Source organism: Phocoena phocoena, chromosome 3, assembly GCF_963924675.1.
Source record: "Phocoena phocoena chromosome 3, mPhoPho1.1, whole genome shotgun sequence".
Taxonomy (NCBI): Eukaryota; Metazoa; Chordata; class Mammalia; order Artiodactyla; family Phocoenidae; genus Phocoena; species Phocoena phocoena.
In genome coordinates, this window is record NC_089221.1 from 146,408,602 (window position 1) to 146,425,693 (window position 17,092).

Here is a 17,092-nt window from a genome sequence, read left to right on the forward strand (position 1 = left end):
ATAATGATGATGATAATAGTCGGGGGACTCTAAGACTCCCTAAGATCTGAAACAGTAGCCTAGCATGTCTCTGGTGGTGTGTCAGGCAGTGGAAGTAGTGGCCCAGTGGGCGACCGCCCGGTTCTCTTGATCACCCTTCACCGGCCCGGCAGCTATAGCCACCATGGCATCGTCAGATGATCTTGTGGACTGTGCCCAAGCCATCAAGTTGTGTCGTTCTACTCAGCAGTGAGGAGTGACAGAGCTTGGGAGCAAATGTGAGGCTATAAAAAGCTATTTAATGCCCGGTAGATACACTGTTGGGAGGGTACCTCAGATGGAAGTGGCATTAACCACAAATATTTGCATTACCAGATTGTCACACTGAAGCAGAAGGGGATATCATGCATTGGAAGTGGAGTTCGGAATTAATTTAGTGGACAGTGAAGCTTGATTACGGCTTCAGATGTCTCTGCCTTGTAATTAATAGCAGTCTTTACTCACTCTGTGCTCTGAACCCAAACTGAAGATATTCATGAGACTTCCCTTTCAGAGGTAGCCCTTCAAACCTCAGTGGTTCTTGCGTTGTCACCTATATTCCTGTTTTCCTCAGTGGGTCTCCCTGTCCTCACTCTCTTAAAAGTGATGACCTACCCACCTTTGGGGTCAGAGAGCTGTTGGACCAGGTTGTTTTCTCTGTGCTCTCTTGTACCCCAGTTATATCTCTTTGCTAGCCCTCATCACATGGTGATAATTATGTGTTGCTCTGTGTGGGCCGTGAGCTCTTTGAGTGGGACTCTGCCTTACGTCAGCATGGCCCGTGCTTCACATGATCGTAGCTTATAGTATTGAGTCAGTATGCAGTGAAAGAATGAATTGGACAACAGCTGCCCCTGTGACTCTCAGTTCTTGTGCTCTGAGACACACAAACAAGTGGTGGACCTCTTTGGGCTCAAATTTCATTTTCTGGAGCGGAAAGTATCCACAGAAAATCTGAGTGGTTTTTCTCACAGGTAGCTAAGCTTCTCTGTCTGGGCCTGAATTGTATAATACAGGGATTGCTGTGGGGCTTTGGGAGGTGGGATAGTCCAGAGACAGGTCAAAAGCACCTCAGTCAAGGGTACAGCAGACCACTCGCTGGACAGTGAAACTGGGTGACCAAGGGGTGATTGTCTTGGCCCAGAGTCCTTGGAGGAAAAACCAAAGATGGGATTGAGGCCTAGGATTTTCCCGAATATGATTGGATTCAAGCATTTTTATTAATTTACGTAAATGACAGTCCCCCATCAAGCCCCCTAATGGGCACTGTTAATTCTCTAAGCCCTGCTGCAACTGCCCAAACTCTGGAGTGCGTCAGGAAAATGTGCACTGTGCAGTTTGCAGTGCATTAAATCCTGTGCTAAAGTTATGTGACTTTTATATCAATTTGGAGAGATTCATTTTCCCTCACTATAATTTACAGATCTCTTTTCATTGGCTGGGAATGCAGTTTGCCAAATGGATTACATTTGGGACTTTATTTTCTCTTCATAGCCAGCTCTTATGTAATGTATTTACAGTTCATCAGGCTTGATGGCTGGGTAATAAATCAGCACGCGGCACTGTACGTTAAACGGTCAGGCTGCCTTTTGCGGGGGGCGGGGTGGAGTGGGGAGGGCTCTTTAACTCATTGTCTCCTGAGCTCTGGTTTCTGCCTGTTGAGGTGGCCGTCCCTATTGAAGACATGCAGAGGATCCACCTGCGATTCATGTTTCGACATCGGTCATCCCTGGAATGTGAGTGCCCAACCAAATGGCATCTCTGCAAAACCCCTAAGGGGAGAGGGGTGGGATCATTGGGTGGCCCAAGTATCTTTTTTTTTCCTGACCTCAACAATGCTATTTTCAGCCAAGGATAAAGGAGAAAAGAACTTTGCCATGTCCTATGTGAAGCTGATGAAGGAAGATGGGACCACTCTGCATGACGGATGCCATGACTTGGTTGTCCTAAAGGTACCGTGAGCTGGGATTAACTCTGCAGTGGGGAGCATGCAGGAAGTGAGGGGGAGATGGCACGATGGCTTGGTAATTAAGAGCAGGGACCCCAGAGTCGCACACATAGGGGCTTCCCAGCTGTGAGGCCTTTTGTACAAAGTCTTAACTTCTCTGGGCCTCCGTGTCCTCATCTGTGAGCTCTCAGTGAGTAACTGTGAGGATTATATGAGTCAGTGCATGTAAACGTGACATTGATGGGTACGTGGAATTCTCAGTAAATGGAAGGTTATTGTTATGTACAGAGTGGGCTTTGACTCTGTTAAGACACCTGTGGGATGTACAGAAGACCAGCAAGAAATATTTGAGAGATTCCTCACTGTAGCTAATGGAAAAAATATCACAATTTAGGGTCCCGATCCTGCTGTTGACTAAATTGGAGTCATCTCACATGTCTTGCTGAGTCTCAGTTTCCTTTTCCTTAAGTGGTGATGGCCATGTTTATGACCATAAGATGACCCACGCAAAAGGACCACGTAAAAGAGTATAGATGGCAGCTGCTGTTATTTTTACGTCATGAGACTTGCACTGTTCTCTAGAAGTGGGGAAGTATTTTCCTGATCTTACATGCATGCTTTCCCACACCACTCCTGTGACAGTGGCACGTCTCTAGCTAGCCCCTGGCTGGAGGCAAAGGGTATGGCTGTGAAACAGGGCAAAGCCTAAGTGGTCAGCACAGGGATCAAACCCTTGTCCTTGACTTTCTCAACATTGGAGGTTGGAGTTGCCCTTTTGCCTGTGGTCTGCATGGCAAACACAGCCTCATCAAAGCTTCATAACAGGGTACTCTTCTCTGAGTCACTTTGGCTTTTCCAAAACACCCCCTTTCCTTCCGTACAGGCTCTGTTTTCTCATTTTTGACGCGTCAAGGTAGTTCTTTGTTTAAAAGATTGTGAACTCATTGAGGGCAGAGTCCCAGTTGCAGTCAGTTTCCAATTTAGTCACCCTCCTTAAGCCTCAGTTTCCTCATCTGTAAACTGGAGATGATAACAGTATACACAACAGTAAGAACTGTTGTGAAGCTTAAGTGACATGAACTAAGGCATACAAAGCACTTAGTGTAGCATCTAGTGCAGAGTAAGGGCTCAGTAAACGTTGACTGCTGTAATGCTACCTCTAGTCATTCATTTCAGCATGCCAAGGGACTTATGTGTCTGTCAGTTTACTAAGTGTTCTATATGCATTATGCCATCTAGTCTGCTCCAGATTTCTAGAAGTAGGTAATATGATTAATTCTCAGTTTAATTCTGAGAAGAACGAGATACAGAGAGACCAAGGAATGTGTCCAAAATGACACAGGCATGTGAATGGGAGAAGAGGGTCTAAATACCATCACTTTCAGAATCTAGTGCCTTTGCTGTTAACTTCTTCTTTAAGCCGATTCCTTATCCTGCTGGTGGGCTTGTTTGTGTTAAGATCTTATGAAACTTAGAATGAATTAAAATATCCTGTTTGGGAATCTTCAGTTCCCTCTGTGCCATTAATGAAGTCCACAGAGCCTTCGGGTGGTTGATCAACCCCTTTCCCATTAACGTAACCTTGGGTTCTCGCCTATTTTGTGGGAAAACAGCCTTACCTTACCAGCTGATGTTCACTGCTCCTCTTATGATGTCCCTCACTCTTTCTGATCCTCTCTACCTACAGTGTGTAATCTGGCCACTGCAAACTCTGTGTAGCATTGGGTGCATACCCTTGGCTTGGGGAAGTAACCAAGGTGTTGTTTCCAGGGGGACAGCAAGAAGATGGAGGATGCCAGTGCTTACCTGACTCTTCCTTCTTACCGACACCATGTGGAAAACAAGGGGGCTACCTTGAGTCGAAGCTCCAGCAGTGTTGGGGGTCTCTCTGTCAGCTCCCGGGATGTATTCTCCATTTCTACGCTGGTGTGCTCCACAAAGCTCACCCAGAATGGTATCGGAAACATTGATAGCTGTGTGTGTGAGTGAGTGAGTGTGTGTGTGTGTGTGTGTGTGTGTGTGTGTGTGTGTGTGTGTGTTTATGTGTGGGCAGGCCAGGGGAGGTCCTGATACAGACGTTCAGGCCAGTAATAGTAACTCTGCTTGTCTGGGCTCTTATTTTAGTGGGTTTGCTGGGTTTGCTGAAGTGGCGTATGAAGCCACAACTGCTACAGGAGAATTTAGAAAAATTGAAGATTGTCGATGGAGAAGAAGTAGTAAAGGTCAGTGGGGCTTCATTTTGCCTGTATTCATCCACCTGTGACAGAGCTTTAAATCATGGGTGGCTTCAGGGGAGAGATGAAGTGCTGAGGGAGATAGGACAACTTTGCTTCTGACAATGGGATACAGTGTCTGAAGTCAGCATTAGAAGCCTTTCTTGGTAAATCTGGGGGATGACATGGTTCAGTGATGCTGAATCTTGAACAGGAGAAAAGTATGGTTGTGCTCAGTCTCTGAAAATAGATCAACTTTGGTGTAGATCCCAGTTCAACTGCTTGCCAACTTTATGTGATAATATTATCAATATGACATATTTTGCAGGGTTGTGAGCATTCAAGATGAACACATTTAAAAATCACTCCACAAGTCTCTTACACATAAGGCACAATAATTGAACTAATGCTTACGGAAATGTACAAAGTTCAACAAATAGTAACTATTATTTATTTTTGTTGTTGTAAGTTGCTATGGTAGTATGATCTGTTAGTATTATCTACATGTTGCTGTTAGAAATAAAAAGTATTCTTGGTTTCTGCTGCTTCGAGAATGTTATGTATTAAACATGAGAAAAGGAAAGGCATCAGCGCTCACAATTTAGGTGAAACAAGCAGAAAATGATGTAAATGTCAGATATATTGTTGTGTCCACATGGCGGTGGAGAATATAGTGTCTGAAGTGCAAATCTAATGAAAGCAGCTGTCTCTCCAGCACTATGAATTGGGACAAGTGTTTCCCAGAGGTCCTGGTGATCTTGTTTCCATTGGGAACCTGGTACAGCTAGAAACTCTGAGATTGAACATCTTTAGGTAGTAGCTCTGTGTTTCGACTATAGGAAATATTGACCCATCTCTTAGGAGGGAGGGGTATCAAATTTTAGTTAATTGCCCATACATGGAGAAGCAATGGTCAGATTTCCAGATCAATGCTTTAACTGTGCACTGTTGACCCACCTACCTGGTTCAACAATGGCAGGGAAATTCCCCAGACATCCTTTAATAAGGCCTGTCACCTTTGGCAGCCTGGAAAAGTCATCTGAAAGGGCATTCTGTTGTCTCCCTTTTGCCTTCATTTTTCTTGTTTTTAGAAAAAAATTATTATTGACGTATACTCTACATATGGTAACATATGTACGGAGCACGTATCTTAAGAGTACAGTTCAGTGTATTTTTACACATGTGCACAACTGTGTACCCACCACCTAGGTCAAGGTACAGAACATTTTTAGCATTGCAGTAGGTTCCCTCTTACCCCTTCTCCGCCAGTGACCTATTCAGGAGTAACCACTAAGCTGACTACCATCATTATAGATGGGGTTTTTGCCTGTTCTTGAATTTCATAAAAAGAGAGTGATAATGAATAGACATTTCTGTGTCTGACTTATCTTACCCTGCACAATGCTCACAAGAGTTATATTCGTCATTCCACGTTGAAGTAGCTTGCTCTTTTTTTTATTGCTGTGGAGTGTTCTATAATGTGAAAATGCCACCCTATAATTATCCACTCTGCTGAAGATGGACAACTGGGTTGCTCCAACTTCTGGCTCTTGTGAGTAAAGTACCTGGCCCTCCTGAACATGGCACATGGTGGATGTGTGCCCTCATTCTCTTGGGTAAACACTGATGAGTGGGACTGCCGGGTCACCTACACTCTTTCTTACAAGACCTTCATTATTTTGCCCAGTTTCTCCAGGATACTCTGGATGCCCTCTTCAACATCATGATGGAACATTCTCAAAGTAATGAGTATGACATCCTCGTCTTTGATGCTTTGGTAAGAGAGAGGGGGCCAGTGTTTAGTGACATTAGGCATTAACGTGTGTCTCACTGTGAGAACACAGAGAACTTACGGCCCACATGGCCCTTTTCATGAATTTTTTTGAGGCATTGTAACATTTGGCAACCAGACCAATGAACGAGTTGCTGTTTCCCTTCGTTTGCTTCGAGTTCATTTGAAAGCATGGGCAGGGTGATTAAAAGGGGAGTGTTTAAGTGCTGATGGTGGATTGGCCCTGGTCGAAGGTACATGAAGCTGGATACCGTGAATAGTCGCTTTGGGTTTCCATGAATGCGGGGAGTGAGTCCTTGGCCAGGTTGTAAAGCACCCAAAATGTTTCCTAACTCTTTTTTTTTTTACCTTCTTCCTGCTCAGTCTCCAGCTCAGCAGTTGTTACACTCCTCCTGCCCACCCTGGAACATTTTAGAGTGGGTGGTACACCAGGCAGATCTGTCTCCTTTCCACCTTTCGAAATGGTCTGTTCTTCCTCTTGTGGTCCCAACTCACATCTTCTCAATGTCATGTCAAAATAAACAAACAAAAAATCTGCATTAAGGTATCAGTGACCAGTAAAGTATGAATGTGTCAACCCTTTGTGTCAGTGACATTTACGTTTTTAAAGAGCTTTACTTGGAGACAACTGTGACTTAATCCAGTGCTTCCCAAGAGGGCCTCCTAGAAAGCTGTGTCTAAGGAAAAATGCTTCCTGACAGATCCTTTGATTAAAGAACTTAGGGAAGTGTTGACCATTGCGTGACTCTCTTGGAGATTTACAATGCACATAAGCATATGGAAGACTCTGATAAGGCCTGCAATAAAGAAGGCAGTCTAAGGTTTTGATAACTTGAGATTTCTCAAGCTTATCTGACCGTGAAACCCTGTAGCATACTTCGTGAAATACTTTTGAGGAGAGGTACTACCTTAATGAAAAGGACTGAAGCTATATTAGTGACCTAATTCCTGGGCAAAAGAATTTGATAGGGATTCAGTTATGCCATGTGAATACAGCTTCCTGTCCTGGGTCTGCCCACAAAACCCACTGATTCCTTGCTTCTTCCTCAAGATCTACATAATAGGACTCATTGCTGACCGGAAATTCCAGCATTTCAACACCGTTCTGGAGGCTTACATTCAACAGCATTTCAGTGCTACCCTAGCTTACAAGTAAGTAACTGTGTACTTCCTGCTTGCCCTGCCAGGATGCCTAGGTCACAAAAATTTGAGTAGTTTCTTTTTGTCACCAGCCTGTGTGAGTTCTGCCTTTTTTGACAAAACCCAGTCTGGCTGTGTCATTTGGATTAAATAAAAATATGCAAACTCATAGGTTGGTACGAATATTTTATGGTGGCAGAAGTACATGGAAGTGTTTGCTCATTCGTTCATTCATTTAGTCAGTCAGTCAGCTATCATTTATTGAACAGCTACTTGTGATACACACTGGGATTCAAAGGCTAGAGAGAAGGAAGTGCATATGACAAGTAGCTCAGTACAGCTTGTGTGTAGAGAACTGAGGGTTAGAGATCAGAGATGATGCTGGAAAAGTTGGTGGAGGCCCGTTTTTGAAGGGACCTGGAAAAGCAGGCCAAGTAGTTCGAAGTCCACCCTGCTTGGTAATAAAGAAACATGGTAAGTTTCCAGGCAACGGAGTTCCATGATATTACAGGAACATTTTCTGTGGGAAGAAAAAGCTGAAAAGAACATTATCACCACCACCATCCCCCCTCACATCCTCACTGTGACTAGTTTTCCCAGAGTCAAAAGATATTTTTCTCACTACTTTTTCCTTTGCTGGCTGTTTATGGACAGGAAATACTCACTCCCTGTATTAAACATGTATTTTTAGGCAGAGTTATTTTTAGGATGTAAATGACTAAGTGAGCTTGGCTATACCATCACCTCTAACCTTTGATTGAATGCCTTATAATTTAGTAAACAAACTAATTACCATGCTGTGGGCTGGAAAGAGATGTATTTTGAAAATATAATCCCTTATTCAGGAAATTGATGATGGTGCTGAAGAAGTACTTGGACACCTCCAGCAGAGGAGAGCAATGCGAGCCAATTTTAAGAACGCTGAAAGCTTTGGAATATGTTTTCAAGTTCATTGTTCGGTCAAGGACGTTATTTTCACAGTGAGTACTAGCTATGTAAGTGATTGATTAACTCTGCAATTCCTCTGGGGTACAGCAGTATTTGTGCCATTGGAGAAGCTCTTTTACAAAACTGTAACCAGCTGCTGATCAAAAACAGCTTAAACATCCAAGTTAGAGAGTTATGAATAGGTAATAATTGTTCCAAGTTCAGTTGGGGGAAAAAAAGAAGAAATCTTCATATGTTGAAGAGTTATGTCTCCTCCAGTGACTATGATTTGTGATTTGAGGCTCTTCTGCATTTCATCTAACATTCTTCATTTGATTTGAGATACGGTGAAAACCTTCCAGGAATCTATATTCCATGGGGACAGGGAAGCAGATCTCAGAGAATTTGACATTTATTTGGTTCTAGGAGGATGCACATGACAGATGAGCGGGTATTTGCAGCTGATCCGCCTGCCCGTGAAATCCTAGTGGCCAAAAAGTGAGCTGACATGTTAGAGCACCTAAGAGATTTGATATTCGATGGTCAGCATCACAGAGGTTAGCAACCCGTTTAAAAGGCTTTAGAGGTGGAGTCATTCCAATGCAACCTGCAAAATAACAGTTTATGTGTCTCCTGGCTACAAGACAGAGTTAGGCAGGGAATTGGTTGTGTGTGTGACCAGGTTGGTTGTGTGTGATGGGAAATAAGAAGAAGCATACAGGAAATGTATTGTCTGGATTCTTATCGGTGCAAAGGAAGAGCGTGCAACTCAAGCTGACTCGGGGAAATAGAACTTTATTTTTTTTCCCATTATTGAAAAATCTTGGGGGTACTTGGCCTTCGGTACGGCTGGGTCCAGATGCTTAGTGTCATTCAGACGGTCTCTGTCTCTCTAGATCTTGGCTCTGCTTTCCTTTTGTTGGCTGCCTTCTGAGGCAAGTTTTCCAAGGGGAAGCCACTGGGAAACTCAGATTCATATTCTACTAGCTTAAGCAACGCTAGGTTCCCTGTTGTTCGACCAAAATCCTATGCCAAGAGCTATCTTGAGTCATGTACTAAGGTCTTAAACAGTGTGACCAGGAGAATGAATATGCAGATTGTGTACTTATGGTCACATGTTCACCTCTGGAGCCATGGGTCAGGTCAGCAACTTATGGTATGAACTTGTTTACTTGAAGGGATGGTTTCTCAAAAAAAAGTAGAAGTCTGTAAATAATCATTCTGATCAAGACATTGGATGAGTTATGAAAGCTTCATACTCAAAGGCAGCTGAAATGGGTAATTATTTGAGATTCTCCTTTGTAGGAGAATTCTTTGATATTTCAGTTGATGAATAGAAAGAGATGAGTGTCTTGAACCATGTCACAAAACATATGTCACTTAGGCTATTCTAAAAGTGAAATATCTGTTTCGATTCCTCTCTTTTGTCACATAGTCAAGGCAGAGACTGTGTATTGAAGTCTTAGGGGTATTCCTGAACTTGAAAGAATATTTGAATTATTTAAAAACCAGTAAGAGACAATTATGGGTCTTCCTAAGAGTAGAACTCTTGGAGAGGTTCAAGGATTCAAACGTTGTAATTCCAGATTAGGCAATGATATCTTATCCCATCTCCAAGCGAGAACTTCAGATCTACAAGAAAATATCTTTTCCATGTATCATATCTTATGCCTCAGTTTGTCCTTTTAATTTATTTCTCTTCCCTCCCTCCCCCCATTCCTTATTTCTTTCCTTCCTTCCTCCCTCCCTCCCTCCCTCTCTTCCTTTCCTTCCTTCCTTCCTTCCTCCTTGTCTTACCTCTCTTAGTCTTCGTCTCTTTCCTCCACTGGAACAGAGAGCACTTGTACATCTGCTTTTTTCTTTTCTACCTGAGGGCATGTCATTTTGCAGTGCCCCCAGCTCTTCATTCAGTATAAATTCAGTGCTGCTGGAACTCTAAGTGAGTTTTGGCTTCTTAAGGAGTGGGATAATCTGTTATTCTCTTATGTGCTCCCAGCATAGCATATATAGAACATCACTGACACTCAAGAACGCTTGTTGGATGAAGTGCATTCTGGGGGCTAGGAGAAGCCATTTGGTCAGAGGAGATGTCTCGAAGGTAATCCAGACATAATCTTGAATCCTTTGTCATGATCAGAAATATAGGCTGACCTGCGAGGAGTGTCTAGGACCTCATGCCGAGGGAAGGTAGTAGGTCTTGTTCATTCTAGAATCTTTCACAATGGGTTCTCTTCAGTGGAGCCTCAGGGACATTGGGAAGTGATGGTAGTATTTCCCCAAACTAGAAGGGAATTTTACTTGGGAATGGAAGATAGGCGTTTCAGTGCTTTGAGATTTCTAAGCCAGCTGGTGGGAAATTGTAATATAGTTATTGCTTCGGGAGCTTACTGTGTCTGGTATTGTGTTTCCGTTTCCTGTTGTTCCTTTGTCTTCCCTGGTGTGCATAGTTACAGCTGATCCAGCTCCCATTAATTGTTCCCTGCCATTTTTACTTTGGGCATGCTGCACATGAGCGTTTACAAGGGCTAGGGATTTTCCTGTGTCAATATGCAAGATACACTTGGGTAAGAGAGGAAGAAAACTTGTTGAGAAGGATTGGAACTTTCTTTTTTTAACATCTTTATTAGAGTATGATTGCTTTACAGTGGTGTGCTAGTTTCTGCCGTATAACCAAGTGAATCAGCTATACGTATACATGTATCCCCATATCCCCTCCCTCTTGCGTCTCCATCCCACCCTTCCTATCCCACCCCTCTAGGTGGTCACAGAGCACCGAGCTGATCTCCCTGTGCTATGCGGCTGCTTCCTGCTAGCTATCTGTTTTACATTTGGTAGTGTATATATGTCCATGCCACTGTCTCACTTCGTCCCAGCTTACCCTTCCCCATCCCTGTGTCCTCAAGTCCATTCTCTACGTCTGCATCTTTATTCTTGTTCTGCCCCTAGGTTCTTCAGACCATTTTTTTTTCTTTAGATTCCATATATATGTGTTAGCATACGGTATTTGTTTTCCTCTTTCTGACTTACTTCACTCTGTATGACAGACTCTAGGTCCATCCACCTCACTACAAATAACTCAGTTTTGTTTCTTTTTATGGCTGAGTAATATTCCATTGTATATCTGTGCCACATCTTCTTTATCCATTCATCTGTTGATGGACACTTAGGTTGCTTCCACGTCCTGGCTACTGTAAATAGGGCTGCAGCGAACGTTGTGGTACATGACTCTTTTTGAATTATGGTTTTCTCAGGGTATATGCCCAGTAGTGGGATTGCTGGGTCATATGGTAGTTCTATTTTTAGTGTTTTAAGGAACCTCCATACTGCTCTCCATAGTGGCTGTATCAATTGACATTCCCACCAACAGTGCAAGAGGGTTCCCTTTTCTCCACACCCTCTCCAGCATTTATTGTTTCTAGATTTTTCTGATGAAGCCTATTCTCACTGGTGTGAGGTGATACCTCATTGTAGTTTTGATTTGCATTTCTCTAATGATTAGTGATGGTGAACCTCCTTTCATGTGTTTGTTGGCAATCTGTATATCTTCTTTGGAGAAATGTCTATTTAGGCCTTCTGCCCATTTTTGGATTGGGTTGTTTGATTTTTTGATATTGAGCTGCATGAGCTGCTTGTAAATTTTGGAGATTAATCCTTTGTCAGTTGCCTCATTTACAGATATTTTCTCCCATTCTGAGAGTTGTCTTTTCATCTTGTTTATGGTTTCCTTTGCTGTGCAAAAGCTTTTAAGTTTCATTAGGTCCTATTTGTTTAGTTTTGTTTCTATTTCCCTTTCTCTAGGAGGTGGGTCAAAAAGGATCTTGCTGTGATTTATGTCATAGAGTGTTCTGCCTATGTTTTCCTCTAAGAGTTTGATAGTGTCTGGCCTTACATTTAGGTCTTTAATCCATTTTGAGTTTATTTTTGTGTATGGTGTTAGGGAGTGTTCTAATTTCATTCTTTTCCATGTAGCTGTCCAGTTTTCCCAGCACCACTTATTGAAGAGGCTGTCTTTTCTCCACTGTATACTCTTGCCTCCTTTATCAAAGATAAGGTGACCATATGTGCGTGGGTTTATCTCTGGGCTTTCTATCCTGTTCCATTGATCTATCTTTCTGTTTTTGTGCCAGTACCGTGCTGTCTTGGTTACTGTATCTTTGTAGTATAGTTTGAAGCCAGGGAGCCTGATTCTTCCAGCTCTGTTTTTCTTCTTCAAGATTGCTTTGGCTATTCAGAGTCTTTTGTGTTTCCATACAAATTGTGAAATTTTTTGTTCTAGTTCTGTGAAAAATGCCATTGGTGGTTGTTGGTTTTCTTTTTTGCGGTACGCGGGCCTCTCACTGTTGTGGCCTCTCCCGTTGCGGAGCACAGGCTCCGGACACGCAGGCTCAGCGGCCATGGCTCACAGGCCTAGCCGCTCCGCGGCATGTGGGATCTTCCCGGACCGGGGCACGAAGCCATGTCCCCTGCATCGGCAGGTGGACTCTCAACCACTGTGCCACCAGGGAAGCCCCATTGGTTGTTTGATAGCGATTGCATTGAATCTGTAGATTGCTTTGGGTAGTATAGTCATTTTCACAATGTTAATTCTTCCAATCCAAGAACATGGTATATCTCTCCATCTGTTTGTATCATCTTTAATTTCTTTCATCAGGGTCTTATAATTTTCTGCATACAAGTCTTTTGTCTCCTTAGGTCAGTTTATTCCTAGGTATTTTATTCTTTTTGTTACAGTGGTAAATGGGAGTGTTTCCTTAATTTCTCTTTCAGATTTTTCGTCATTAGTGTGTAGAAATTCAAGAGATTTCTGTGCATTTATTTTGTACGGGATTGGAATTTTTGTAAGAATCATTCATTTTGTCACATAGCCAAAGAAAATGATTTTCCTGTCCCCTCTTCTTATGTCAGTAGCTCCTGAGTCAAAGTCTGTACAGGTGTCTCTGGGCACATACCGGTGCCATAGTTGCAATGGAAGCTGGCAGAGCAGGTTTGAGCTTCTGCCATAGGGAGGCAGGCTTCAAAATATGGGGAATTCTAAATTGTAGGAAGTGAGTCCAAAAGATGCTGAGTGGCCATAAATATGACCAGTATCCACTGGGCTTTTCTAGATTGACTGAGGCCCTGGGAGGTATGGAGCGTAGTGAGGAACATTCAGAAGGAGCCGAAGTGATTATGTTCTAGGCATTGAGTTTCTTTATAAACCCCCTTGCAGTGCCTTTTATCCTGGACCTCAGACAACCAGCTGAGCTGATCCCCAAGGTTTCTGAGCCTGTGGAATTACTCAGAGTCTGTGGTAGTCCATGCTTCCCTGGTCCACGTGGTGGACACTCCAGGAAGAGCTGCCCTTCCTGCTGGCCAGGAACATAGTAATGAGACTGCAGAGCTTCTGTAAAGATGACTTCCCGAATGAGAGAAGATCCAGAGCTCTGTTCTGTAATAATAGCGTTTGCTCCTGCTTGTCTGTGTTCCTTGTAAATCTTGGTGCTGCCGTAGGCTGGAGTATAGGGGATAGTGTGAGGCATGGTTATGTTCACACTGTACTGGGCAGTGTTGGCTCAGTGATGGTCAGTGCTCACACTGGACACTTCCTGTCCCTGTCAGCACCTGGCTTAGTGAGTGACCTAACCTCTCTGAGCCTGTTTCCCCACCCATAAATGAGGATAAACCAGCTTTTAGTGTTTTGTTGATGAAATGAGATTACATGTACAGAGCTTCCATGTAGTGTCTGATATTTATTCCGTGAGCAAAATAAATCTGTTAGCGGTTGTCATGTTTTCACCTAGGAGAGACAGAAAGGGTACTTGTTTTAAAAACTCAGATTAGAAAGAGAAAGTTTTAGTGTCTTGATTCATGCTCGCAATCTGGCTTACTGTTCATGCTATACAAAACATTTCTTGCTCTCTATTTTTTAGGAGGATGGGACACCTTTACCAGGTGTCTGTGCATTTAGAGGACCTCAATGTAGGGAATTTTTATGGCTCCGTGAATTCACCTGGGTCTGCTGCTGGCCCACTGCACGGGCCCTGCTTTTGTCTGTGGCTCCCACTTCCCCTGTGTGTGTGTGGTCAGGCCCCTGTGGCCAAGCAGCTGTGTACCCAGCTCTCCCTCTGTTCCCTGCTTGCTCTGCCTGTCTTTTCTTTGGCCTCATGCCTTCTGCTCTTGTAACAGACCTGCTTAGTTCTTGCTTCCCCCTCCGTCTCCATGTTATCCCTCTCCTGGGGCTGCTCTGCCATCACACGCTTCTCCTTCGCCACACTCATCCACCTCTTTTGCTTGCGAGTCAGTCAGCTCAGGGGGTAAAGGCACTGTCTCTGGAGCTAGGCTACTTGGGTTTGAATTCTGCCTTTGCATCCTATCACTACCAGTTACGAAGGTTTATGACCTTGGGCAGATTCAATAATCTGCCCAAAGCTCAGTTTCCTTGTGTGTAAAACAGGCAAGTACGGAAGAACCTTGCAGGGTGGTTGTGCAGAGCTCATGGACATCAGGCATGTGGCACAGTGCCTGTCACATAGCGAGTGCCCACGGTTATGATGTCCCGCGAAGTGCATTTCACTCATTATCTCCATCAGCCTTCACATAAATGCGGTGGAGACCCTCGTCTCCTGACTTCACCTCCTCCTACTCCTCTCTCACTGTGTGCCAGCCTCACAGGCCTCCTTGCTGTGGCTCAGGTTCCCAGGGCGGGGCCTTTGCACCCTTTCCCAGACAACTGCTTGCTCACCCACTCGCCTCTTTTAGAGCTTTATTCAAACTTCTCCTCATTCCCTTATGTACAGGGGCAAGCCCTGCCCCTGGCCCTTCTTTTTTTGGTTTGTTTTTTTGTTATTATCTATCATGCTTTTAATACAAACTTAAAAAAATCTGGAACAATATAAACTGTACAGATTTGATCAATCTTTTTGTTTTGTTTTTAAACTAAATCTCTAAACACACCAATGTTCCGTTCCAAAATATTGCACAATATTCTGAATACAAAATGCTTGATTGTATTCCTCCTTCACTAAAGAAAACAAATTCATGACCCTGCTCCCCCCCGAGCTCCTCTCCACGTTGCCTCAGTGCCCCCATTCCCACCCGCAGGGGTCAAACTAGAGAATCTACAGCTCACTGCATTGAGAAAAAGACACCATTCTGGACTAAAAGTTTACGTTCTTTACAAGACGATCCACCTTTTGATTTGTTCCTGGGAAACAGGGGTAGACAGAGGTTGGGGAAAGGGGAGAAGTAGATTTTATTCTCCTCTTCTTTTATTTTAAAGTTTGTTTTTCCTGAAAAAATATCTTTCTCTCCTCTTAAGAAAAAATCTTGAGAAGAAAAAAATTATGTTTTTTACGTTAGAAATTACATTTTACAAATGTAGCAAATTATTCAATACAAACAGACACCAAAAAATGTAAAAAGTTAAAAAAAAAAAGTTTTCGTACGAAACCAGGTAAATTAGTGCAGATTTTTGTTTTGTTGTCTTAAAAATAAAATAAAATTGAAGCCAAAATACCTAGATTTGAGACAGACAGACTGAAGTGGGCCCAAGAGCCCAGCACAGGAGTCATGCCCCTGATCACACATTTTTCTTCGTATTTCAAAAGACCCGAAGGGCTTGGTCTCCCCCTCCCTGTATGTGGTGAGGAGCAAGCCGACCAGGGTGTGGGGGGTGCCTGTGTGCATGAGTGGGGGAGGAGGGGCTGGAAGGGGGCATAAGGCAGCATCCAGCCTTTCCCAGAGAGCAGCCTGGGCCTTTCACCTGGCCCCTGGCACTTCTGATTGCCCTCCTGTTCACTCTGCTTTCTGTCATTTTTCCTCCCCATGGAACTAATCACATGTTAACATACAATAATAAGTTATGACATTTTAGCCCTCTCCCTGCTAGAATGTCAGGTCCACGAGGACAGGCGTCTTTGACTGTTTCGGGCTGCATTCCAAGCGCTGAGGACAGCACCCAGCACACAGTAGGCACTCCTTCAGTAAGCAATGGGACAGCACTTCTATCCCCCTTTCACAAATGAGGAGGCTGAGGCTTCAATTCAAGCTCAAAGGTCACACAGCTAAGACTCCGTAGAGCAAGCTTCGCATTCTACCTCACCTGATTAAGCAGATTTGAGAACTGGCACTTTTTCCAGGCTGTGCAGGTGGGAAGCCTGGCTGGCCGAGAGGAGGGGCTGTCCTGAGAGGAAGCAACTCCAGCTGGAAGGGTCAACTTGCTGGGCGCTGCTGGGGCTGCTGAGAGGTGCGAGGCTGTGTGGGTTTAGGTGCTGCCATCCATCCCTAAGCACAGTAGGACTTCAGTGAAGAGCATGATGACTTGGAGCAGGAGTTGCCAGGAAGGGCGTCCTCGCCAGCATGGCGAGGCTGTCCCGCCAGCAGTGACTTTGTCCTCATATCCTCACAAGAAATGAACACAGAAAAGCTGACATGGGGCCGGTCCAGGTGAGCTCACACCCCTTGGAAACAAGTCGTCACTGGTCAGGGAAAGAGGAATGCACTCAGTATCCCAATGGGAGCAGCAGCATCTCCAGGAGTCCTTCTGCTCCCCAGCCCTCACCTGGGACCTGGGCAGGCTGGCCATGGCATGCACAGTGTCATTTGCCTGCACTGGGACTGCCACTCCATTAACACAGGCTCAAAGGACCACGGTTCTCACCTCTAGCAGACAGCCCCAATCTGGCTCTGGTCACCGAGGGCCAGACATCATTGCCCTTTTTCTAATTGCCTTCAGCATCAGATAATTTGATGCTCTCTGATGCTCGCTTTTGCCTTTTTATTTTGCGTCTGGCTTTATTCTACCCATCCCGCCCTCCCTCCCCTGGCCTCCACCTCATCTTTCCACCAGTTCAATTTCTTCTTATGTAAATATTATACACTAGTTTATCCTGCAGGTCATGAATATTTTAGGCAGCAAGGTTGTCTGCATAAAGCTCAGGCATGCCCAGTGTAGCCTGCAGTCACAGAGGATACATAAGCCTCCGCCTTTTTGAACAAATATGAATTTAACTCAAAGGTACTTGCCAGTGTGATTTGTTTTCACTGTTCATGTATGAATAAATATTAAAATGTGAT

At 44.0% G+C, this 17,092-nt stretch overlaps 1 protein-coding gene across 1 annotated transcript in view; it reads left to right on the forward strand.

Moving 5' to 3' along the window:
* DOCK2 (dedicator of cytokinesis 2) overlaps positions 1-17,092 on the forward strand; it is a 425,761-nt gene that overhangs the window by 76,720 nt on the left and 331,949 nt on the right. The window contains exons 17-23 of the mRNA XM_065873738.1: positions 1,682-1,754; positions 1,867-1,970; positions 3,737-3,920; positions 4,091-4,188; positions 5,867-5,956; positions 7,023-7,123; positions 7,957-8,091. Coding sequence (XP_065729810.1) covers positions 1,682-1,754; positions 1,867-1,970; positions 3,737-3,920; positions 4,091-4,188; positions 5,867-5,956; positions 7,023-7,123; positions 7,957-8,091 — 785 coding nt within the window. The remainder of the gene's footprint in view (positions 1-1,681; positions 1,755-1,866; positions 1,971-3,736; positions 3,921-4,090; positions 4,189-5,866; positions 5,957-7,022; positions 7,124-7,956; positions 8,092-17,092) is intronic.